The sequence below is a fragment of the Mytilus edulis genome, chromosome 9 (assembly GCF_963676685.1).
Source record: "Mytilus edulis chromosome 9, xbMytEdul2.2, whole genome shotgun sequence".
NCBI lineage: Eukaryota > Metazoa > Mollusca > Bivalvia > Mytilida > Mytilidae > Mytilus > Mytilus edulis.
In genome coordinates, this window is record NC_092352.1 from 16,000,077 (window position 1) to 16,025,689 (window position 25,613).

Genomic DNA, 25,613 nt, shown 5'->3' on the forward strand with positions numbered 1-25,613 from the left:
ATACTTTAATTCTCCTGTTAAGTTTATACTTTAGTTCTCATGTTAAGTTTTGATTTATTTGTTTTAAATTTTGTTTTAAGAAATGTTTTCAATTAATAAAACATTTGAATGTATCAGAGCTTTTATTTAATATTAAGATACACTAAATTTGATATTGAAAAGATCAACCAATTTCACTGTAATGGTTCTTCCTTGGTACAGGTCTTACAGTAGGCGTTCCTTACTTGCTTGAAGCAAGAGTTACCTCCCATTTGCACAATTATCTTATTTTATAATTGAAATAAATTTTTCTACTTTTTTAAATGAAAAATTGTAGTTTTTGCAAATATTTCTAATAAATTTCTTTAAATGATATCTACTGTCTGATAAGATAGGATAAATTAGTATGTACATTTTTAATTCCACAAGATATTAAGATATAAAACATAATTTCATTAGTTTATTTTCTGAAAAAAAAGTATCCAGAACAAAATATTAATATATTGCCAAAAAGTTTACATAAAGTATTCCAATTATAGGAAGATAACTCTGCAAATGGGAGATAATTCATGCTTAAAGCATTATTGATTTGATACAGGGAATTATTGATTATACATAGGTTTTAATACAACATGACACATCTCATGTTTGAAATACCAAGGCCATTTCTCAGAATATAGTCATATCAAGTTTGTACATTGCTAAATTTCCTGTTTGTCATGTTTGCTCTTTCACCTAGATATGACAGTATTGATCTAAAGTCACTGTTAATCAGTCCAGAACTTAAGCAGACTCTTGTGTTATTTTCTTTGTGTGTGTTTTTTTTCCTTGCTGTCTGGTAGGTTTTCTCAGAATCAGTTGACGCAAAACAAAGAAAAAAACAGACACGGCCTAAAATCTAATTGCAAGGGCCAGTTTAGAATTAATTCTTTTAAACTCTCATTTATATATATACATGTTAATAAACTATAATTATGTACTTACCAATTCTACAGGTAATACTTTTCTTGTATATACCTTCATTATGCCCCTGAAAGTTTTGTTAATAATACTACTTGACAATTTTCGGGTTCCATTTAAAGCTCCATGTCCAGCATTTAAAAACCATGACAAAAAGTCTATTGCATCTCCTGAAAGTAGTTAAAGATAAAAACCATGACAAAAATACTATTGCATCTCCTGAAAGCAGTTAAAGATAAATTCAATGACAAAGACTACTGTTTCTCCTGAAAGTAGTAAAAGATAAAAACCATGACAAAAGGTTTATTGTATTTCCTGAAAGTAGTAACAGATAAAAACCATGTTAGTCTATTGCATCTCCACTCCACAAAGAAGTTACAGATAAAAACCATGACAAAAAGTCTATGCATCTTCAACCAGGTGCTCCACAGGGCGCAGCTTTATACGACCGCAGAGGTCGAACCCTGAACAGTTGGGGCAAGTATGGACAAAACATTCAAGCGTGATACAGCTCTGAATTTGGATTGTGATCAAATTTTTGACATTACATGGGTTTTTTTTACACAAAACAAATGTCAAGATTTTACAAATCAATTAAAGATTTCTTCTTCAAACTTATTTAAATCTAAAATTAAATAGTTGACACAGCATAGGTTTCTGACACAGAATGAATGTGGTCTAATGAACTTAAAAGTTTTTTTTTGCCTTTGAGCAATTCACTATGCTGTTGAATATTAATCCTCTCAAAAAAATGTTTGAAGAAATTTTCTTTTTATTTATGAAATCTGAAATGAGAAAAATTTAAACCCCCCCCCCCCCCCCCCTTTTTTCACATCCCCGTTTCCCTTTTTCCAAAACTGATATCAATTCAAATTTCTAATGGAGTTTGCAACAATAACTACTCTTTTAAATACATCATAAAATATTAAAATGTAAAATAAAGTGCTTGTTATCACTGAATGGTAAAGATTGGTTGGTAGTAAAAGTGAATATACATTGTTTATTGTATAAAACAATAAAAAAAACTTCATCAGCAACATTTTATATTGGCAAATTTCCAATGAAGTTTTATACATAAAGTTATTGGCAAATAAAAATAAAAAATGACATCATAGTCATGTCTGGCAAATTTCCAACATACATTATCTAAAAACATTTTAGATAAGATAAGGAAAAAAAGCTTCATCAGCAACATTTTATATTGGCAAATTTCCAATGAAGTTATTTACATAAAGTTATTGGCAAATAAAAATAGAAAATGACATCATAGTCATGTCTGTCAAATTTCCAACATATATTATCAACTACTATTCTATACAAAGAAAGATAACTCCAATTGAAAATTAATTGCTATTGCACAATATTGTGCAATTAGATATTTCTTGCTATTGTGCAATACTGTGCAATTGAAAATTTCTTGCTATTGCACAATACTTGATATGGAATCCTGATTTGGACCAACTTGAAAACTGGGCCCATAATCAAAAATCAAAGTACATATTTAGATAAAGCATATCAAATAAGCCCAAGAATTTAATTTTTGTTAAAATCAAACTTAGTTTAATTTTGGACCCTTTGGACCTTAATGTAGACCAATTTGAAAACTGGACCAAAAATTAAGAATCTACATACACAGTTAGATTTGGCATATCAAAGAACCCATTTATTCAATTTTTGATGAAATCAAACAAAGTTTAATTTTGGACCCCCATTTGGACCAACTTGAAAACTAGGCCAATAATTAAAAATCTAAGTACATTTTTAAATTCGGCATATCAAAGAACCCCAAAGATTCAATTTTTGTTAAAATCAAACTAAGTTTAATTTTGGACCCTTTGGACCTTAATGTAGACCAATTTGAAAACGGGACCAAAAATTAAGAATCTACATACATAGTTAGATTCGGCATATCAAAGAACCCCAATTATTCAATTTTTGATGAAATCACACAAAGTTCAATTTTGGACCCTTTGGGCCCCTTATTCCTAAACTGTTAGGACCAAAACTCCCAAAATCAAACCCAACCTTCCTTTTATGGTCATAAACCTTGTGTTTAAATTTCATTGATTTCTATTTACTTATACTAAAGTTATTGTGCGAAAACCAAGAATAATGCTTATTTGGGCCCTTTTTTGGCCCTTAATTCCTAAACTGTTAGAACCAAAACCCCCAAAATCAATCCCAACCTTCCTTTTGTGGTCATAAACCTTGTGTCAAAATTTCATAGATTTCTATTCACTTAAACTAAAGTTATAGTGCGAAAACCAAGAAAATGCTTATTTGGGCCCTTTTTTGGCCCCTAATTCCTAAAATGTTGGGACCAAAACTCCCAAAATCAATCCCAACCTTCCTTTTGTGGTCATAAACCTTGTGTTAAAATTTCATTGATTTCTATTCACTTTTACTTAAGTTAGAGTGCGAAAACTAAAAGTATTCGGACGACGACGACGACGCAGACGAATACGCCAACGTGATAGCAATATACGACCAAAAAATTAAAATTTTTGCGGTCGTATAAAAAGTAGCTACAGATAAAAACCATGACAAAAAGTCTATTACATCTACTGAAAGTAGTTTCAGATAATTTAATATCAAGAATTCAGATTTTCCGATAACGTTTTACAATAAAAGTGAAATCATATCTGCTTAAAATATATATGATCATTGATAAAATTATACTTTGTATAACAATTTAAATAACAAAGATTCTTTTAACCACATACACTTTGATCAAGACTAGATATGTACCTTGCTTTGTAATTTGTAATTTCTTTTTACTACACAGTACAACTGCTTGTAACATTTCATGTGGGCTGACATGGGCTTTGAAGTTACGTGGATTCCATAACTTCCGTAACAACTCTCCAAATCTTTGAGTAAGTAGGCACATTTGATCACCTGGAGGTCGTTTTATTACACTGTAATTAGATTCTTGTAAAAAATAGTCCCTTAATGGTGTTACATGAGACAATGCCTGAAAGAAAGAAGTTGATTGCAAAAATTAAGAAAATGGGTTTAGGACTCAAATGGCTGGTGATCAATATTATCAATTTTATGGTTGTTAATTATACTGGTACTTGTCTTCAGAAGTGTCCATTTGAATAGCGTAAAACAGTGTTACATTCTAATTTAAAAAAATAATCAAACTAATGAAAACTTATTTTTAAGGGAGATTATCTAAAACATACAAATATTCTTCAAATATGTTCACATAAAGAGGTGCATCTGCAATGTGTATACATACAAACATGCTAGAAAGTTTGAAATCTGAAAGAGGGATTTCCCAAAATGGGTACCTCCATCAAAAATGTTGCAAATATGCTAAATAGAATAAGGCTTGAGGTTGAAAAATGGAGGAAGTGGATAACACTTAAAAGAGAACCATCATCAAGAATGTTGCTAAAATCTGATTAATTGCACCATCTCAAAAATCAGCAAAATTTTTTAAAATATGTACACAAAGAGAGGTACAACTTAAAAGTATTCTGAAAATCATAGAAAATTTAAAAAATCTGTTATAACTGTAGGTTATCACTAAAACCTTCCTTGTGGGCTCTAAAAAAAATTAGATTTCATATTCTACAATAAAAAAAACCAATTGAAACAATAATGAAATCTGGTACCCCCATGAATAATGATTCTATAACAATTATCTTATTTATCATTAAAAAAAACATTTTCTAATTTACACAATATATTTCATATGGCAGCATATAAGGGGGAGTAACTCTTGGGCATTAAACAAATTATGTTCATTGGAGTTATCTTTCATTACATTTTTCATGTTCCTAAGATGAATCAAACATCACTATTGTGAAAGTTAAGAGACCATCAATAATTTCAATCAAAAAAATTCTGGGGCTATTTAAAAGATTTATCTTTGGTTGTCGGTCACTTTCATTAAATAAGATTAATAGTCTTACCTGTAGTACCACATTACAATAATCATTGGCTTTAATATTGTTTAATCCAACAATACCTGAAACAAAAATCATTGTTAAGAAATCGCTTCAAGGAACATAATTCTTAAAAATTACAGTACCTATATAAACATAACAATAAACTATTTTTTTACTGAGTTTGTCTATTCACCTCTAGTAAGTGGTCTTCCTTTACACTTTTTGGTTACATACTATATCTTATCTTTAATGAAAATTCACTTTACAATTTCAAAAGGACATACTGTTGTAAATAGAGAATATCATATCGCTTTTTCAATATTGCATCCGTATCAACCCGAGACACCAATATAATCCCAAGAGCTCTGCTCGAGGGATTATATTGGTTGAGGGTTGATATGGTGTGTGATATTGAAAAAGCCATATCATATACACTTTATTATATACATATACCTCAAGTAGATGTTTTTATGTAACATGACGTCATACAGATAAGGAGGTTTGAAATGACGTCATACAGATAATAGGTTTGACATGACGTCATACAGATTAGGGATTCAACAGTGACTGCAATCGACGACGTGACATCATACAGATTAAAGGTGTGATAAAGCTTTTGCAACCGTGCTGATATCGATATCATCACGGGTGGCTGATACAGCACGCTTGCCAATGATTGTATTACACATACAATTTATCTGTATTTATTACTAAGTATATAATAAATATACTTATCATATACTTAGGCCAAATAACATATGATTTTTACTGTATGATAATAGCATTAAAATTACGTAAATTCCATATTTTTTCGAATTGGTGCTTAGCGGGCTGATATGAAATATTTATCACATACTTCGGAAGTTATCACATGCCTTTCCGTCAATGTTATCACATACCTTTCCGTCAGCACTCGGCGATTTCCGGTATATGTTTACAAAATGGCAGAACAAAACAACGCAGACGATAATGTGCCTAACGTAAATGAGGTTGACGAGACAGCAGAATTCATTGAGGCAATGAAAAACAAGAATACTAAGCGGAAGACTGCAAGTGATGTCAATATTTTCACTAATTGGCTTTCAGCAAATAATGAGCATAGAAAAATGGAGGAAATCCCAGTGTGTGAACTTGACAAGCTCCTCGCACGTTTTTTCATGAAAGTCACCAAATCAGATGGGACTCCATATGAACCAGGAACAGTGAAGGCCTTCCAAAGCAGTATATCCAGATATATGAATGATAAGTTAAACATTAGTATAATAAGAGACAAAGAATTTAATCATTCCAGAGAGGTTCTGTCGGCCAAGATGAAGGAACTTAAGACCATGGGATTAGGTGCAAAAAAAAAGAGAGCGGATCCATTCTCCACTGAGGAAATAAACTTATTGTATGAGAAAGGCCAGCTTGGAAGAGGTGAATACTTTAAATAACATATTATTGATAATCATTGCACTTTCAAAATGAATATAAACAAGCAAAATGGTACTGGTAATCAAGTTATAAAAGTACTAGGCTATAGTGGTGCAACCAAACATAATTTTCTCAATGAATAAAAAAATAAATATGTATCCAAAGAAATAAAATAAACGCAATGTTTATATTTATTATAACGACTTCATTTCAGGTAATCCAGGTGCACTCATCCACAGTGTGTGGCTAAACAACTCCCTGCATTTTGGGCTACGCTCCCGGGAGGAGCACGCCACCTTACGTTGGGGTGATATAGAACGAAAGGCAACCTCTACGGGTGAAAAGTATTTGGAGCACACGGAAAGACAAACCAAGACCCGGACTGGTGCCACTACTCATTCAAGACCATTCCAAGCCAAAATGTTTGAAGATAAAGGTACTTATAATATGGGGTAACTTTCACACACTCACGCTTATATATTAGAGTTTGCATTTGCAATTTTTTTCACTCAGACTGGTAAAGATGTTTTTTTACGTACTGGTATGTATAACACTATTGATTTTCTTAATTCAAAAACCATGAAACTGGGTACATTGTATGTTCACATTTTCACTTTTATCATGTTTATTTTGTCTGATAATTACATGCACATTTCTATTCCTAATTTTATGTACATGTATCACGATTACTGAAAAAAGTTGATAATTTTTTTTCGCATATATCCCCTTCAACATCAATCATGTCAATTAATTAATCATGTTAATAATGTAATAATACATTATCAAAATGCAAACACATTTGATTAATAAATCAACAAAAAAATAAAAAAATATATTAATCACAAAAAGTAACACTAATTTGACATCATGTTTTTGTGTTTATTGTTATCAGGGAAAAAATCAACAAGGAGTGAAATAAAAATTCTAAATAACAACAGATAAATAAAAAAAAATGTATGATTATCATGATTATGTATTAAACCTTTAATTTTCAATACTGAATTAAAGTAAGCTTAATGTTATTTTTATTTTTAGGAAATCCTAGATGCCCTGTTGCTACTTACCTAGAGTATGCAAAGAGAAGACCTGAAGACATGATGGAAGCTGATGGTCCTTTTTATTTAGGGATTAACCGAGATGTCAAAGATGGAGTATGGTATCGGAAGCAGCCCATGGGAAAAAACACACTTTCTGACTTTGTGAAAACTATGTGTGAAGAGGCCGGAGTCCAAGGGCGTAAAACAAATCATAGTGCTAGGAAAACAACCGTCACCGCTCTCGCACATGAAAAAATCCCTCCTACTCAAATTATGCAAATTAGCGGCCACAAAAATGTTCAATCAATTAATGAATATTGTAGTGCTTCCTTGGATCAGCAACAAGAAATGTCTCATATTTTATCAAATGTCGGTAGTGGTGGTATCTCAAAACATCTTGAACAGAAAAAAGGAACTGATCAAAACAATAATATTGATGACATGCCATCTGATGATGATGACCAATTACTATCAGCATCACAAGAAGCTGAATTAGGCCTTGTTTTGAAAGATATTACTAATTACGAGTCAAATGACGGCAAGAAACCAACTGAAATACCTGAAATAGTCCATGAAAACTACAAAGACAAGACTATTCAGATGTTTTCTGGGGCTAATATAACTGGAAACATAACAATTAACTTTTCAGCATAATTCAACATATTATATTAAAATACATTAATCTTTTGTTTTTCTTCTCTGTTTAGCCATATAAGAGAAGTATTATTTTTATTCAGTTTTCTGTAAACTTTTCACTTTTTGAAGTTCTACTTGATTAAATTACTTAAAAGGATCAATATATTAAACTTATTTTTCTCCTTTGTTGAAGCATATGATAAAAAGATCATAACATGGCATTTTTCATATCGCATGTATTATCAGCCCTCGGTTCAATATCAGCCCTTGAGCCATGCGGCTCTTGGGCTGATATTGAACCTAGGGCTGATAATACATGCGATATGAAAAATGCCATGTAATAATCTGATAATATTTCCTTGATTTCATAATATGTAAGCTTTCTTACTAAGGATATTAATTTGTGACCCAGATATCCATCATACCTATCAAAACTGCATACATGCTTACATTTAAAACCTCTTGTGTGCAAAATATCAAAATTCTTCTCTCTGAGCCAAAAATGCTATCTTAAGACTACTTAAACGACAACTTATAGGCAGATATGCGACACTGTTTTGACATATTGAGCCAATTCAAAAGGAAATTAACTTTTTCTATTACATTTTTACATGTTCAGTGGAGCAGCATAAATAATATCACAATATTAAGATGAGAATAATAATGAAATACATGCCTGGTAAATATGTGGTCTTGTCATAAGCTATGGACAGCTTACTATTGTTATCCATCTGTTGGATCTGCTCTGGTGTGAAGGTTGGATTCAATACATACTGTCAAAATACAGAAATATCATCAATAAAACAATATAATATAAAACAGCCTTTGTGACCTCAAACTTAACAATGAAAAGATAGTTCACTATACAAAAAATATATTGGTTAGTCATTTCTCAATTGTCTTGTTATCCTTCTAATCTAACAGATTTCATTCATTCCTGAAATGGAAATCTCATGATCCAGAAAATTATTTAATTGATTTAAATTGAGTTTAGAGTCAGATATGTTTTACCATTTGAAAAAAAGACTATTCAGATGTCCATCTGAAAAAGGGTGATGCTTTCATTTATTATTCACTGAGTTACCGTCCACCTATCATAATGATATACATACAATGATATCTTCTAGAGATGAATCGATGATTTGATAGTTATCTGGTAGACAATAGAACTTCTGTGTTTGTAAGTTTAAGTACACATGATGGCTCTCCAACACACTGTGTGTATAGGCATGGGACATTTTTCCACGACCTGAAATAAAAAACATACAGCTAGGACATAATTTCTCACTAACTCATCACCAGTTTAAATAGCAATGTTCTTAGTTGTTATGGATATTATATCTTTAACCTTTTTGTCCTTAAGGGAATATGGTGAAGATAGTGGACCTTTGAAACTTTAAATGTCCTCCTTTGCGAGATGGAGGGTCACAAGTTGGTTCTCTCACATTTATTTTCTACTATTGTTAGTGTTTTTTAGTGCCAAAGGTTTCGGAATCTTTAAATAAATTTCCCTTGTGGCCATGTCTGAATTTTCGTTATACCAGTTAATATGAGGCAGGCATTACCTGTAAATGGGGACGAAGTCTGTATGAATTATTTTTTTGTAACTTAAATATTTGTTAAAAAAAAGAAACTGAAATACCGTAACGTTTCCGATTTTGGTTCTGTTGTTAGGGATTTTAGTTGTGACGTTATTTAAATTATGACGTCATATGCAATGTAAACAAAGAAACGCTATCATCAGGTAACGTTTTTTCATATCAAGGAATTATTAACAAGAATGTGTCCTCAGTACACGAATGCCCCACTCGCACTATCATTTTCTATGTTCAGTGGACCGTGAAATTGGGGTAAAATCTCTAATTTGGCATTAACACTTTCACTACTGATTTTATTTTTTCCGCGGGTTTCTGTGGCCGAGGCAAATTTGCACGCTCAGATTCCCCAGCCTGAATTAATTTCGTGACCGGCGCTTCAAGAAAAGTTGCAAATTGAAAAACGTGCTGCAACTCGAGAACGCAGTCTCAGATCGCCTAAACAACTGATACAGAAGTTCAAAAGGTTGCTCTGTAAAAGATTTTCCTAGTGAATTAAAATTAAAACAAAAAATAATGTCTTTACAATGCTTGAAAGATCGATTTTTGTTACCTTTTTAGCTCAATGTTGCCAAAGTGTCGACATTCGGATGGACTTTTTTACGTTAAAAATGTGTTTAAACGGATATAATTCAGCAAATCATTATAACCGAGTCTTCTTATTTATCTTATCACTCGTTTTTTGTCATTTAAACATCGTTTATAGCAAAACCGAAGCTTTTTATCTCTCCTAAATTAACCGTTTGACTTTTCGTTTCCGACCGCCATTTGTATAGATGAAAAGACAACTCTGTCAATCGACGAACGACTACTCGTTTTCAAAGTGGTAGATCATGATACGATCATATACTCATATACGGATACCACGGATACGTTGTTGATATTGTAAACACTGGTATTAAAGAGTGTTATTAAACAAACAAGATATGTTTGTTGTTTCATTTTCCCTGGTAAACATAACAATACTTTATAAAAAAAAAAAAAAAAAAAATCTGCTAAAAAAAAATATTTTTGGTTCAATCAGACATATACGTCTCTGGTTCAATTAGTCCATGCTGCCTATTTTAGAAGAATAAAAAAGCAGAATATAGTTGGTCATGATTATCTTTTATAAGTAGATAAAACAAAATGGATTAATTATTTACCAGGGTCAACCATTATATATATATATACAAGTATTTTTGTAGTTGGTCTTTTTTTCAAAGGTTTGGTGTTTTTTCAACTTCCTCTATTACCATGATTACCAATATGCAACAGCTTTGTTCTAGATTTTCTGATTATGTAATTTGAAAAAATTTTAATCACTGAGTATATAAAATATTTTAAATTACTATTTCAATTATGATAGATACTTTAGTTATCATATATATACATGTACATTGTCATGTGAAGAATAATCACTTACACAACGAATTTCTACTCTCATTACATATGTACACATATCTGTCATATGTTTCATCCTTTCTTGATAATTCAGTGCAGTTTCATTTTTCCCATATCAAGTCACAAAACTAGATTTTGATAAAAAATTAAGCAATATTTTCCCATTTATATAATCAGTATTACAATTAACTAAGAGAATTTGATAACTAAATTATGAACTTTCAACAATAAAATTTTAACAAACAATAAGAACAAATTAAATACAGCAAACTTGACTTCTCTCTTTATTGTTCCAGTTTGAAGGCATGTGTGTGAACTTATGTCTAGTAATGGCCTTACCCTGCTTACCCCAGCACAAAATATCTATTTATCAATCCTTTTTACCAGCAAACACACAAGAAAACTGAAGAAATTTTAGGTTGGATGAATGGTAAATAACATGTGGGCATTACAAATTTAACTATCCCAAGTAAAATGAAATATACTTTTTTGAGCCATTGCAAGGTTTTTTGATAATATCAATATTAAATACTAGATGTATTGGTCAGCCACCCCTGTTTGAAGGGTAGTCAAAGGGGTAGTTTAACCTCTTATCTTGCTAACTGGTCAACATTTATTACACATTTAACTTGACCAATATATATATTATATTAACAAGATTGAGACATTTGTTTTGTTCTTCAGAGTTTCAACTAATGAAACAACAGGTTTAATATGATTACAGAAAGGATCAACATTTTGTTCACGTAATCAAGTTTCATTTACTATGATGGTCAGAGAAATGAAGGTACCATAAAATATGGGTATACCTGTCCCTAATCATTGTACAAGAAAATATTGAGGTGACCATTATTGGATCTGTTAACCGATACAACTTAGTAAATAGTATGCAAGACCAAGAAATGCTTTCATTTCTGATTTGTAGCTCCAAGGCATTTTGTTGTCATTTTGCCTTTGCCTTTGTAGTGAATATGAAATTAGGGAGATGAGGTATGATTGCCAATAAGACCACTATCCACCAAAGTTCAAATACAGTGGATGTAAGCAATTATAGGCAACCATATGGCCTTCATCAATGAGAAAATCCCATAATGTAAAGTCAGCTTTAAAAGGCCCACCAGACATGAGAAATATTAAACAATTCGACTGGGAAAATTAACTGCCTATAATATATATAGCTACATGTACTTGATTACAAAACAATTAATCTAAAATGAAAATGACAGACATGAACCAACAACAACCAGTGAACTACATGCTCCTGACTTGGGACAGGCACATAATGAGTGTGGCAGGGTTAAACGTGTTTGTGAGCGCTCAACCTTTCCCCCTTATCTGGGATAGTGACATAACAGCACCTTTAAAAATCAGTGGAAAGCTTAAAGTTATCAGTTTTGTTGATTTAGAATGCATTCAAGAAAAGGATTGTCCATATAAAGTTGCCCTAAATCTGACACCTCCTTTTCAGTTCCCATGACATGACTTAGCCCAGTATTCCCACAAGGGGCAAATATATGTGTAGACTTTTTCAACACCACTAATCTCATTGTTTGTGCCACTAATCACCACCATCTCCTCACCAATTAATATTAACCTCCTGCTCCCCTTTGGCTTCCTCATTATTTGACTCATTATAGCCCTCACTGTCATCTTTCCCCTGCCCATTCTGACCAATTCTTAACCTTTCCTCATTAAGTAAATAAGACCTATGTTTCACTGAACCTGCAAATTCTACATCTGATTCAGTTTCGTCTGACGACATTTTCACACTGAAATACTAGCAGACGAAGTCGCATTGTTCTCCCGTACATTCACAGCCCTATCCGCTTATTTCACCCGATACTCAATCAAAGTGTATGTGACACCCGAGTACCAGCTTTTCAAAGCCATATCTCTGTTCCCTCGAAATCGAGAATTGTTTTTGTAGCAAAGCCATGAACGCGAAAAAAAACTTACTGGTCTAGTTCCGATTTGTGGGGGGAATAAAAAGATCGCTATCATATTTATTTAAGATATATTGAACCATTTATTTTTATTATATAGTTAAAACTACCTAAGAATAATAAAGGGCTTCGTCAAAACACAGAAAACAGCTGTACTTCCACTCCTCGTTATCTAGAGGAGCCATTTTGAAACCCCACATGACCTCAAAACGTGTTTCCGGTTCTAATTTTAGAAAACAAAATTTTCCGATTTGATTTATTTACCTTTCACGATGTTTTAATGTTGTTGAAGAACTGAAATAATATCCTCAGATATCGTAGATTTTAATAGAAACATTGATTTCAACTGTTAAGAACGGCAAATAGCGTAAAATTGCGGCTTTTATTGGGACAATATTTATGTATCCTGAAAGATACACTCGCCCTGCGCATCGTGTATCCTCAAGGATACATCCGCCCTGCGCATTGTGTATCCTCAAGGATACACTCGCCGCGAAAGGGTTAAAATTAGAAAGATCATATCATAGGGAACATGTGTACCAAGTTTGAAGTCGATTGGACTTCAACTTCATCAAAAACTACCTCGACCAAAAACTTTAACCTGAAGCGGGACAGACGGACGGACGGACGCACAGACCAGAAAACATAATGCCCCTCTACTATCGTAGGTGGGGCATAAAAATGAAATTGGTATTGCGCGTTCCTTCCTATTTTATACTAGACTGATAAATATATATTTTACTCAAAGTTTCATACAAACGAGACCGGAAAAAGGAAGTACATTGTACATTTCCGCGCAGGTCCGGGATTTCAAAACACGACAAAAAAAATTTGAACGATTTTGAGTTCATTAGTACAATGAAAAATTCGGGAAATTTTCCCGAATTTTTTTTTTAATTGAATTTTCTACTGTTATTGGGGACTTCGTCCCCATATAAATTTGCAATGAAAATTAGAGTAGACTCGACTTTTAACTAAACTATATATTCTGGAAAATGATAATGAATCCCCTCTACTACAGACTTCTGTGCAAGAACTGAAACTGGTAATTTAAATCTCATATGCAATAGTAAAGGTTCTAAATGCTATTACAGTATATATATTATGAATTTATGATAAATAATAGTGTGTTAAACTTACCTTGGAAATATTTTCCACATACTAAGCATGCATACACATTGATGTGGGACAAGGACACAGAACATAACTTCTCAAAGTCAAAATCAAGAACAGATCTAAAACAAAAAATTTATCAATATAAACCTGTAGTGTTAAAATCTTGTAAGTATAAATTATGCTTCTCATTCATTACTACTATTTTTTTCCCCTTCTAAACAATTCAATTTTGAAATAGTTGTTCAATAATTCATAAACAACTACTGCTGAGTCTGTCTTTCAACACATCTCCAGAGTCAAACAATGAACATGAAAATCAATCAAAGAACTTGAAAAGTATACCATTATTACCCTTGTCCAACAGTGAACATATAAATGGTTTCTGGACAGCATTCAACCAAAAACATTAAAATTTGAAATCAATAAGTTACAGTACATTGTAAATTTTTACAAACATGACCAATACTTCAATTAAAATCAGCAAAATGATGAATTTTGTATAGATTTTTTTATTGAAGATAAATCACCTGAATATTTTGATTGTTGTTTTTTTTCTTGCCACTTCTAGACATAAAATATTGTTTATGGAAAGTAGAATAATATTTGTTCTTACCTATTAATAGTGTCCAAATAAGGACAGATTCTGCTTCTGTCAACTTTAGGGTCCTGTATTGCCGCTACAATATATATGTTTATCATAATTATCTATCTATAAATCATGCAGAGTAAAGCAACCAACAATCAATCAATCTTTCTATAAACATGTGTGACAGGGGGACATTAATTTTTATTTACAATGGAGTGCTACAATGTAACAGAAAGAGCAAATTTACCTGTGTGTAATGTGAGTAATCTTTAATGTTTCCTGATCTTTTAAGTACATTAATTTGTTGTTAAGATAAAAAAATTTGACATCAATCATGAAAAATTAGTTATACCACTGATACATAACTTTCAATTCGTCATGCTTTGCATTGGCAATAGCCAATTTTGTCCGGTATGGAACCAGTCTACGATTGACAAAGGGAAGTAATTTGTTTAAAAAGTGTGCAATAACAGAATCAAATCGGTAATTGGCAAATGGACTATTGAATTCATTCATTGGCAACTCAAGCAATGTCTAACTTGGGTTTAAGTTCAATAACTTTTTCACTTTACAACAGAAATAAAATGACTAAGGGTCAGAGTTCGAAAGCAGGGTGGGTTGAGTAACCGTAAACAGACAATTTTTTGGGAGCCTTATGAGGATGTTATGAAACCCCTTACCATATATATATCATTTTTTAAGTTTTACCAATAAAAGACCTTTTTAATATACCTATTTCCTCATCTTCTTCTTCAATCTTCACTGTTGTCTTTTTACTTGTACTTTTTATTGGTGACTGCTTTTTATCTGCTGATGATTTGGATTCTGTACCCTTTCCTTTTTTCACCTTCTCTTTCTCCTTCTTTTCACTCTTTTTGTCAGATTTTCCAGATTTTTCAGCAGCAGTTATCTCTTTTTTTACTTCTTTTCTTGATTTTTCACTGCCTACAGCTTTATCTGGACTTATTCCACTTTTAGCAACATCTGAAGGGTCTTCGTTTCTTTTAGGTTGGATTACATCAGACTGTCTATTGTCTGAAATTGGCTTGTTTTTTTGTTGACTAGGAGATTTTTCAACCTTAGATGACGAGTCTGTTAGTTTCTGGTCACTGACAACTGTCACCTGGCTGGCAATACGAGATCCCGATTTTTGTGTAGGCTCTTGTTGTGCCTTTGAATGCTCTTCGACAGATGAATCGAGTTTTGGCTTTTTATTTTTTTTAAGAATTGATTTCATGGGGTTGTCATCGTCTTCTTGGACAGTTTCTGGTACATGAGTACGCTTTAATATCGCTCTTGATGAACTTTTTAATTTCGTGCTCAGTTCGTTCGCCGCCATGCCGATATGTGGATGTGAAGTACGTCATTGCATTTGTATAATTCTGATAATTAGTAAACCAATTCCGGAATTTATGAACCGGATTTTGCCTTGTATTAGTTCTCGATTAACAATATAATTATATTGGATTTATTTCCAAGTGCTCCAATATTGGAGGGATTTACGTAAGAAGAAGAAGAAGAATTAGCGATAAAGTGTCAAAATAACTAAATATGGTAAACTGTTTACTTATTGTAAAGAAAACATCAAATACGAATAAAAGTTAAATATGTAAAAAAAGAAAAAAGTGGAACAAAATATATATATAGACATAGAAATTGCCAATGTTTCTAATAACATCACTCAGAAAATCAAAGTTGAAAAGAAAAGAAACATCAAGTTTATTAGATGCTATAATTGTCAGTGTCTTGGCCATCCTGCTAACCAGTGCCAGGACAAAAAACATTGTCACAACTGTGGATCAAATTCCTGCTCAGAAACTTTCTGTACAAAGCCAGCTACCTGTAGAAACTGTCAACAAAATCATAAATCGTCATCATCTCACTGTCCAGCCTTCATCAGATTTATCAACCAACATAAATTTAAAAACTGTATCTAACCATATATATATATTCAACATGAAAATCCTTTTCCTTAATACTCAATCTTTTAAAACAGCAACTGGACTCAAAGAAATTTGTGAAAAATATAATGTTGACATCTTATGTATTAATGAATCCTTTGAATCTGAAAAAAATCCACTCTCATTTGGTTATTGGAAACCAATAACATCACCTAGACCAAATAAAGCAAGGGGAGGATCTGCAATATTTTTAAAGCCAAGCAATCATTTCATAGGACAAAGACAGGAACATTTGGAACTAAAAGACATTGAAATGGTCAGTATCGAGGTAAAAGACAGCAAAAACAAAACATTTCATCCGTACATCCCACCAGAAAAACCAGAGTTAATGAAAAAGCTTTGTACACATATTGAACAACAAAATTTAAACAATTTAATATTGGTAGGTGATCTAAATGCTAAATCCTTCGAATGGAACAATGCAGTTGAAAATAAACATGGAGAATTACTAGAACAATGTATGACAACATCTAAGCTGATTTGTGTTAATGATGATCAGGCTACAAGAAGAGCAAGTAGTTCTGTAATAGACTTATTTCTAATTTCAAGGCATCTATTTAATGATGTTAAAAATTGTGTAACCCTAACTCATGAAAAGGTACAATCAGACCATATTGCAGTATTGTTAGATTTTAATGCAGGTAATCCTCACGAAGAAAATACATCAGAAGAGGAATATTGGAATATCAAAAAATGTGATTGGAATGCATGGAAAGAAACAGCAAAAGACTCATTTTCAAAATTATCCTTTCCACAAAATGAAAATATAGAAAATAACTACAACAGATTTGAAGAAACTTTAACAAACTGTATGACAAAATGCATCCCCTTAGTCAAACCAAAGAAAAAGACGATAATACAACACCCCCCATGGTGGAATGATGATATCAGAGAAATGAAAGGAAAACTAAACAAAGCTCAAAAGAAATTTAAATTAAGAAGTACACCAGAAAATTTTGAAAATGTTGCAAAAGCAGAAAATGATTTTGAAATGACAAAAAAAGATGCCCAAAATAAATGGTCTGAAGACTTGTGTGAAAAAATTGGAGAAGCAAAATCTTTAAGGGAAAAATGGTCAAATTTCAAAAAATTAACTAAAAAGAAATCTGAAAATTTAGTACATCCATTGCAAGGAAATAATGGAAATATTCTTTTCACTGAATCAGAAAAATCTAACATCCTGAAAAATACCTTCTTTGAAGGTTACCATTTAAAAGCAAATAATTTTAATCAACAATTCTATGATGACATCACACAGCAATACATCAGCATTAGTACTTCTAATCAAGAAGAAAATACAGATAACATCAAGTACAATGATTATATTACAATGGAAGAGTTAGAAGGATCCATTTTTAAATTAAAAAAAGAATCAGCACCAGGTCCAGACTTCTTTTTTACTGAACTTTTCATCAATGGTGGAAGCGAATTAAAGTCCAAACTTTTGGACATCATTAACCAGTCATGGGAAGAAGGAATTATACCATTAAATTGGAGAAGAGCAAATGTCAAATTTATAAAAAAATTATATAAACCAAATTACAATTTACCATCATCTTACAGACCTATCAGCTTAACTAGTGTAGTGGCAAAATTAATGGAAAGAATTATAACATACAGGTTAGAAGGATTTGTAGAAATGAACAACATCATGGACCAAGAACAAGAAGGTTTTCGACATTTTAGAGGTACAACAAATGCCTTATTATCTTTAACACAAGCTATTTTTAATGGATTTAACAAAGACAAAACCACTATTGTCATTTTTATCGATTTTGAAAAAGCTTATGATAGCGTTTGGAGAGAGGGTTTAATGGTAAAGTTGTACAATGACGGCATCAAAGGTAAAATGTGGATGTGGATTAATGCCTTCCTCAGTCACCGAGAAGCTAGATGTATGGTGAACAATTACAAAAGTCCTTGGTTTCAAACAAGTATTGGTCTGCCACAAGGATCTGTTATCTCCCCAATCCTGTTTAATATTTTTATAAAAGATATTTTTAAATCCGTGTCTGCAGACTGCTGTAAGTTTGCAGATGATGCAACTATTTGGCACTCACATTCAGATCCAAAAGTTATACAAGAAAAACTGCAAAAAGATCTCAATCAAGTACAAAAATGGAGCAATGATTGGAGAATGAAACTTAGCATTCAAAAAACAGAGTACAGTATTTTCAGTAAAGAAAAAAATAAAGTCCAAAATATCAAACTAAAGCTTGGAAACACAATTCTAAAATACAACCCTAATCCAGTTATACTTGGATTAAAATTAGATGAACAACTAAATTTCAATAGTCACATAGAATCTACAGTAAAGAAAGCCAAAAGATCTTTAGGAATTATAAGAGAAATCAAGGGAATAGCATTAATACCAACAAAGACACTCATTCAAATATATGACAGCTTAGTATGTTCAATTTTTAATTATGCTAGTAGTATTTGGCAATCCAGCACTTCAAGTCATTTAGACAAATTAAATGAAATACAAAGAAAAGGTTTAGCATTGTGTTTAGATCTACCATCTCAATCATCCCTTGAAGCATTAGAAGTACTTAGTGGAACATTACCAATAGATTTAAGAAGAGAGGAAATGGCCATCAGAGAGTTAGGAAAAATTAATTCTTTTAGTAATAATATCCCAATTAAAAGAAAATTTGAAATTTGGAAAGAGGAGAAAAATCCAGAAAAATATATATCACCACTAGGAAAAATGTACCAACAAACTGAAGATATGAAAGATACAGAATTGGTTGATATAGACAAGATAGAACCGCAGTATGAATACCAAGGTCTAGTATCAGTCATTAGAGCCCCTGACTACTGGCGTAACATAGGCAGCTCAAAATCCAGAACAACAGCCCAAATAGAGGAAGGAAAACAAATCATCTCGGAACAACTCCAATCTCAAACACCAAACACAGCAGTTGCTTTTACAGATGGGTCATGTTTAGGAAATCCAGGCCCCTGCGGTGCAGGAGCTATAATTTACATTAATGATAAAGAAGAAAAATTAAAAAGACCTGTCTCTAACAAAGGCTCAATCTTGCTAGCTGAACTTATAGCAATAAAAATGGTTCTGGATTACATAGAATCTTTTTCAAAAGAGCAAATTAATACTTTAACTTTATTTTCGGACAGTCAGACAGCATTAGGTATCTTAACTCTCAATTGGAAAAGTGACAGCTATCATCAAACCATTAACGAAATCAAAGGGAAAATAAAAAATTTAAACGAACATGGATTTTTAATAAACTTAAACTGGACACCAGGACATGCCAACATAAAAGGAAATGACGAGGCAGACTCCTTGGCAAAAGAAGCTGCTAAAGAAGCAGAAACACTAGCCATTGATGATATAGTGTTTACAAAACAAGATGTAAAAAAAGCAGCAAGAAATTCTGTTACAAAAAAATGGCAACGCAGATGGGAAAATATTGATACTGGACGTCACTATTTCAGATTTCATCCTGAAGTTAAAGATAAAGTTAAAAAAGACTTCCCGTCAAAAAAAATGTACAACATAATCAACAGTTTACGAACAGGTTATTCTAAATTAAATGCATACCAATTTATAATAAACCAGCACATCGACACGGAAACCTGTCATCACTGCAAACAAAAAGAAAATGTACAACACTACCTTTTTGAATGTGACCTGTATTCAGATGCCAGAGACAAATTATTTCATCAAATATACTTCATAACAGGACAAATTCCAACAGATCTAGACAATTTATTAACAATCAATTTGCCAAATGCAGAAAATATCAATCAACTATTAGCGGAGTACATAGAGGAAACAAACCGTTTTAGTGGATAATTTGATACAAATTTCTTTAAATTTTTTATATTTTTAATTTTTCATGCCATTTCAATAACCTAATAAACCATTTTTTAAATTTATTTCACTTCATACAATTAATTCTATAATATTTTTAAAGCGCCACCTACAATATATAAGTACAAAGGAGAAACTACAATTGTGATAATTATTTTACAAGAGAGGATAATTTACAAGAGAGATTACTCTGTCATCACGACAAAGATTGAAGATTGAAATATATATTCAAAGTGCAAACATAGCTTCTCCGACAAGAGCTTTAAAATTATACACCGCTGTACGCATAAAATGGTACGTAGTACACAGGAAGTGCCGGTTGGAAAGAAATTTCCTTCTTTGGATATTTGTTGGGCCTTATACACCTCTTAGACTCTGAGAATGGCAAACAATAAAACTAAAATTGATATGGGTCATGGTTTCATGAAAAGTATAATACGAAATCAAGTGGACAGGTAACCAGCAAAAAAACCCAAACATATCTTTGTAAAAAACTTTTTCATTTTAATTTTTATTAAAAGAAACTGAACTTCTCCAAATTGCTAATAATTATGACGTCTTCGAAACCTTACTGAAGATGAGAATGCCCTTTACCGTCAGGCATAGTTGTCAAGTGACATGATATTCCTGTGTAATACAAGCTTTTTCAACGGTTTACATACACAGATTTTGTCACATGGTGTGTACTAGCTTTTCACCACTTAACACGCTTTTTTTCATTCTTTCATTTTTTGGTCGTTAGTGATATCGCTATTGTCTGATTTTTTTACGGCGTTAGGTGTCAAACGCTCATTTCCAACTACTGTTAGGATATCGTGTAGTCATCTGTTCTCAATAGTAATCAGTTCTCGATAGCAATGCACTTGGTTTAAATATAGGTAGTTTGCGAAATCGCACATGTTTTCTATTTGTCGGTATTTCAAAGACCGAATAAAAACTCGCTTCAAGCAAGGATTGATTTCAACATTTCAAGTTTTCAGACATTTTACAACAGTAAAAATAATATTTTCTGATTTTAGCCTACTTTTCCTTATTCCCAAAACAACCTCAACTTCATCCCCTTGGTTCAAATGTAAACAAAACTTAGCTCGAAAAGAAGGTCAAGTCCACATACGTAATACACAATTGTAAGATGAGGTGTGACGTCGCTACATTAAAAAATCTATGGAACGCAGTTTGCTTTCACAACATGCTCTCATCGCAATTAACTATATAGGTGATTCAAAATTACATCCATGAGATGTACTCACCTACGTCATAGTTCACCTGTGTAACATACACTAGCTTTAGTTTTAATTTGTCGTTTAATTGAATAATTTCAATTAAGTGAACAAAAAACTGAATTTATTCCAGGGGTGATGGTGGATTGTGGTAAGTATATTTAACCCTATAAATTCATATAAATCTCTTCTTGAGATTTCAAAAATTACCATTTTATATGAATTTGGTTAAATATACTTACCATGAAATTACATTTATATTATTAAGTACATAAACTTGTAAATAATTCATTTTTTTAAGAAGATGCATTAAAACAAAATATAATGATAAATCTGCATTGTTCAATGAAAATCATGCTTTCTCTATGTATTAAAGAAGAAAACATTTATATTTTCCACCAATAGGGATAATTATGATAAAGAAGTAAGGTCAAAGAAACAAGAAAAACCAAAATTAAACCAAAGACCAAAGAAACCTAATATTGATGTGTATGTACCACCTACAAGACAAAAGAAAGGTTTGTAATAGCAACAATGAGATCATACTTTCGCAGCTTAAAAATGGGAAAATATTTGTGGTTAAGTTTTTTGATTGTAAATTATAGGTGGCTGCCTTTGCAATATTTTTGTTCATATATTATTTCAATTACCAATTCAAGTGGGTCTCTATTTCAGATAAAGTGTGATGTTGTTTTAACACACTCAACATAACAGTTAATCAAGGAGTCAATTCATAATTTGGCACAATATATCAATTAAAAAAAGAAATAAATGCTTTTTTCATGTAGCAGGCCCAAGACCACAATTAATGATTCCGCTTTTCGTTGTCCATGAATTATAGTATATTTTTTCTTTATCTTTTTTCTTTCCCTTTCTCATACATTTCTTAGTTTTTCTGGGGTGGAAATAAAAGAAAAGAACTGAAATTAAATTTCGGATGTTTTATTTTAACTGATTTTGATATGGAAAGAGGCCAGGTGCAAAAAGGTAATATTTACTCTTTTCAGAACATCTCTTGACTTGCCTATAGGGGTATGGATGTGTATTGACCAAATTTGTATGATGTATAACAGCAATGTATAATGCTTATTATCTGTAAACTCAGTTTAAGTTCAATTTTTTGGCAGCTTCACTTTTACAGTTCTAAAGTTATGTTCCTTTATAACGCTATATGCTAGTGGGGGTATCGTCTGTGTCCCTTTGGACACATTCCCCATTTATTTTTTTAGAAGTTACTATTAATTAATATTAATTTTAACCATGACTGTATGACATTTTATATTTAATACTTTATGATGTATTTAAATGAGTAGTTATTATTGCAAACTATATTAGTATTTGAATTGAGATCATTTTTGAAAGAAGGGAAAGGGGGAGGTGGAAAAAAATGGGGGGGGGGGGGGGTTCAATTTCCTCTGCGGTCGTATAAAGCTGCACCCTGTGGAGCATCTGGTTTTCTGTTTTATTACTGCTTTGTCTGTAAATAAGTGTAAATGTAACGAGGAAACATTATTGCTTCAAAATTAATACTTCAACATTATTTCCTCCATTTATACACTGTATTCACATAACACTTTATAATGCACTTTTCTTACAGATGAAAAAAATGAGCTGTTCCAGTTAGAGTTTGAAGATAAAGAAGGAGATATATTGACTTTTATTGTTTACCAAGTAGGCACATTTGTATTATCATATTCTTAAACGATTTTGTGATACAACAAATAATGTGAACTCCTTTGCTGATTAATTGATTGTTGGTTGCTAAATGTCCAGTGGCAAATATTTCATGCATATTCAGGACAAGTACAAATTATCAATAAATACAAGCTGTATGTTCTGTAATAGAGGGGTCTGATGAACTCCTTTGTAAAAAAACAACTTGTTCAAGAAAAGATTATTTCCCATTTTGTGCTAATGCACATCAGTGTTAGATAGATTAATTTGCATTTGATATAGCAACATGTGAATAAGTTTGTTGAACATGAGCAATCAACTAAAAGATAAGAACTGTCAGAGATTGATTAAACATCATAAGTATCCAATAGGAAAGATTATACAAATAAGTTATGTTAAGAATGTTCTGCTCTTGGTTCAGGTTGTTGCCTCTTTGACACATTCCCCATTTCCATTCTCAATTTTGATGAAACAAATAAGTGTTTCAAAAAAAGATAGTGAACTGTGTCTGTGATTTTGACTTTTTTTATTCTTCCTTTGAATTTAATACATTGTACATTTACAATTATAATTTTTAGGGACTTTCTCATACTCAACTTTAAACATAATGAAAGGTCTACATTTTTAAAAGTCAGGTTTATTTCATTAAAAACAAATTCAACAGTTGGGAAGAAAAAAACTATACCATAAGCATAATTGTTAATTTGCAGGATAAAAACAATATTTGTAAATTGTAGGAAAACATCAAAATTGTTTTTGCTACAAAACAGGATAATAGCTGGTTTAGTTTAACTTCCTTGTAGATAACTAAAGCTCTTACAATTAAATTTGATATTTTCCTACAATATCCTAATATTGGATATGAAATATTGATTCTAGGAAAGTTTTTTAAAGTAAACTCAACACAAAAGGTGAGGAAAGTTAAATACATTAAATATTTGAAGATTTACATTCTGAATAAGAGGTTCTTGACATCCAAGCTATTTGGGCTCTGTCTCATTGTACCAAATCTTCTTTTTTATATATTATATTTGAATTTAAACAAGGTGAACCAACACCTGAAGTCGTAATCGTGGGTGGATACCGAAAGGTATTCACAGTTGTCTTGCAATAGATAAGTAAAATAAAACGATAATAAAGACAACACCATTCAATTACCGCATGGTAAGAGTTTATTACATATTACCGTAAATGTATATGAAATGAAATTCTCAAATAATTTCTACTATGCTTATGTGATAAAGTATATATAAATTGTTTTTCATTTTTTTTTAGGATGATAAGCCTCATTTTGTGGCTAGAAAAGTTGGGAATGAGAAGCAGCTGACACAACCATTTATTGAGGCTCTGGAGGAAAGAATAAAGCAAGAAATGGAAAAGCTTAAAGATGAACAGACCTGATTGCTTCATAAATTTCAACCCAGAAATTTTTACTAGAAGTGAAGGCATCCAATTTATGCTGTGCTTTACCTTGATTTAGCCAGTGTTTTGTGTTGCTTGTCGTAAAGTTATTTTGGCCTGGTGCCAGATGGACTAGGGACCATTGTTATTTCTTCCATGTTGTATCATCACTATGAATAGAACCAAGCACATTAGACATCTTCATGATATTTAAGCACATCTTATTATCTGCATAACAAACTGGAGAAATAATGCTTTGTATTATCTTAGTGATATACTTACTGTTTCATTGGAAAAGAATGTTTGGATTGGTATAAGTTTCAGTGTTGTTTGAATTCAGTGTAATGTGAGTAAATAGACATCAAAAGGGAAATGGTAGAAAATTAAAAAATACAACCCACCTCAAAATTTGATTTATTATCCTTAGTCATTTTAACAACAAATATTTCCTAATATATTACAGTAATTAGAGGCCTCAGTGGTCAAGTGGTTAAAGTAGTCCAACTACTGGATCTCTAGCCTGTTAACACTGATGATGCAAGTTTGAATCCTGCAAATGAATGAAATCTACTATCTACGGTATATCAAAAAACCATAAAACCAGTGAACAAATTTGAATTCAGAGAAAAACCTTCTGCATTGCATCAAATACTATTTCCAATAACAGAAACTTAGCTCAAATAACCCAATCAGCTGATATAACAGTATATAAAATCAACCACTGAACATCCAAATAGATTTTAAACAACATTAAGATAATACTTGGACACAGCTGTATGAACATCACAAGGAGAAAGGGTTTGCATCAAATTGCAAATGCAAAATTTCTTTACAAGAGTGCACATGCTGAAATGTCTCGCCTTCTTTATTAACCATTGATACTATGATGATGGTCTTAAAAGAAAGCTTTACTACAACTATTACATTAACTTAACATGATCCAAGGAAATGAGGTCAAGGTCATCTGAAACA

General features: G+C 31.8%; 3 protein-coding genes across 3 annotated transcripts in view; 2 read left to right on the plus strand and 1 right to left on the minus strand.

Moving 5' to 3' along the window:
• The window catches only part of LOC139489562 (ubiquitin carboxyl-terminal hydrolase 39-like), a 42,747-nt gene extending 26,824 nt beyond the window's left edge, over nucleotides 1-15,923 (minus strand). Inside the window, exons 1-8 of the mRNA XM_071276123.1 lie at nucleotides 15,280-15,923; nucleotides 14,575-14,638; nucleotides 13,986-14,080; nucleotides 9,037-9,173; nucleotides 8,601-8,697; nucleotides 4,863-4,918; nucleotides 3,688-3,913; nucleotides 964-1,109 (exon numbers count right to left, since the gene is read on the minus strand). Coding sequence (XP_071132224.1) covers nucleotides 964-1,109; nucleotides 3,688-3,913; nucleotides 4,863-4,918; nucleotides 8,601-8,697; nucleotides 9,037-9,173; nucleotides 13,986-14,080; nucleotides 14,575-14,638; nucleotides 15,280-15,886 — 1,428 coding nt within the window. The 5' untranslated portion in view covers nucleotides 15,887-15,923. The remainder of the gene's footprint in view (nucleotides 1-963; nucleotides 1,110-3,687; nucleotides 3,914-4,862; nucleotides 4,919-8,600; nucleotides 8,698-9,036; nucleotides 9,174-13,985; nucleotides 14,081-14,574; nucleotides 14,639-15,279) is intronic.
• Nucleotides 5,788-8,081, plus strand: LOC139487700 (uncharacterized protein KIAA1958-like). The gene is made up of 3 exons (XM_071272689.1): nucleotides 5,788-6,254; nucleotides 6,466-6,687; nucleotides 7,287-8,081. Exons 1-3 carry the CDS (start codon nucleotides 5,858-5,860, stop codon nucleotides 7,940-7,942), a joined length of 1,275 nt encoding a protein of 424 aa, XP_071128790.1. The 5' UTR covers nucleotides 5,788-5,857; the 3' UTR covers nucleotides 7,943-8,081.
• A 4,703-nt stretch (nucleotides 15,924-20,626) lies between the features above and the next one.
• LOC139489582 (UPF0561 protein C2orf68 homolog) lies at nucleotides 20,627-25,049 on the plus strand. Its single transcript, XM_071276159.1, has 4 exons — nucleotides 20,627-20,801; nucleotides 21,972-22,084; nucleotides 23,164-23,237; nucleotides 24,516-25,049. The coding sequence occupies exons 1-4, from the start codon at nucleotides 20,728-20,730 to the stop codon at nucleotides 24,639-24,641; spliced, it is 387 nt and encodes a 128-aa protein (XP_071132260.1). The 5' UTR covers nucleotides 20,627-20,727; the 3' UTR covers nucleotides 24,642-25,049.
• Nucleotides 25,050-25,613: the final 564 nt, after the last annotated feature.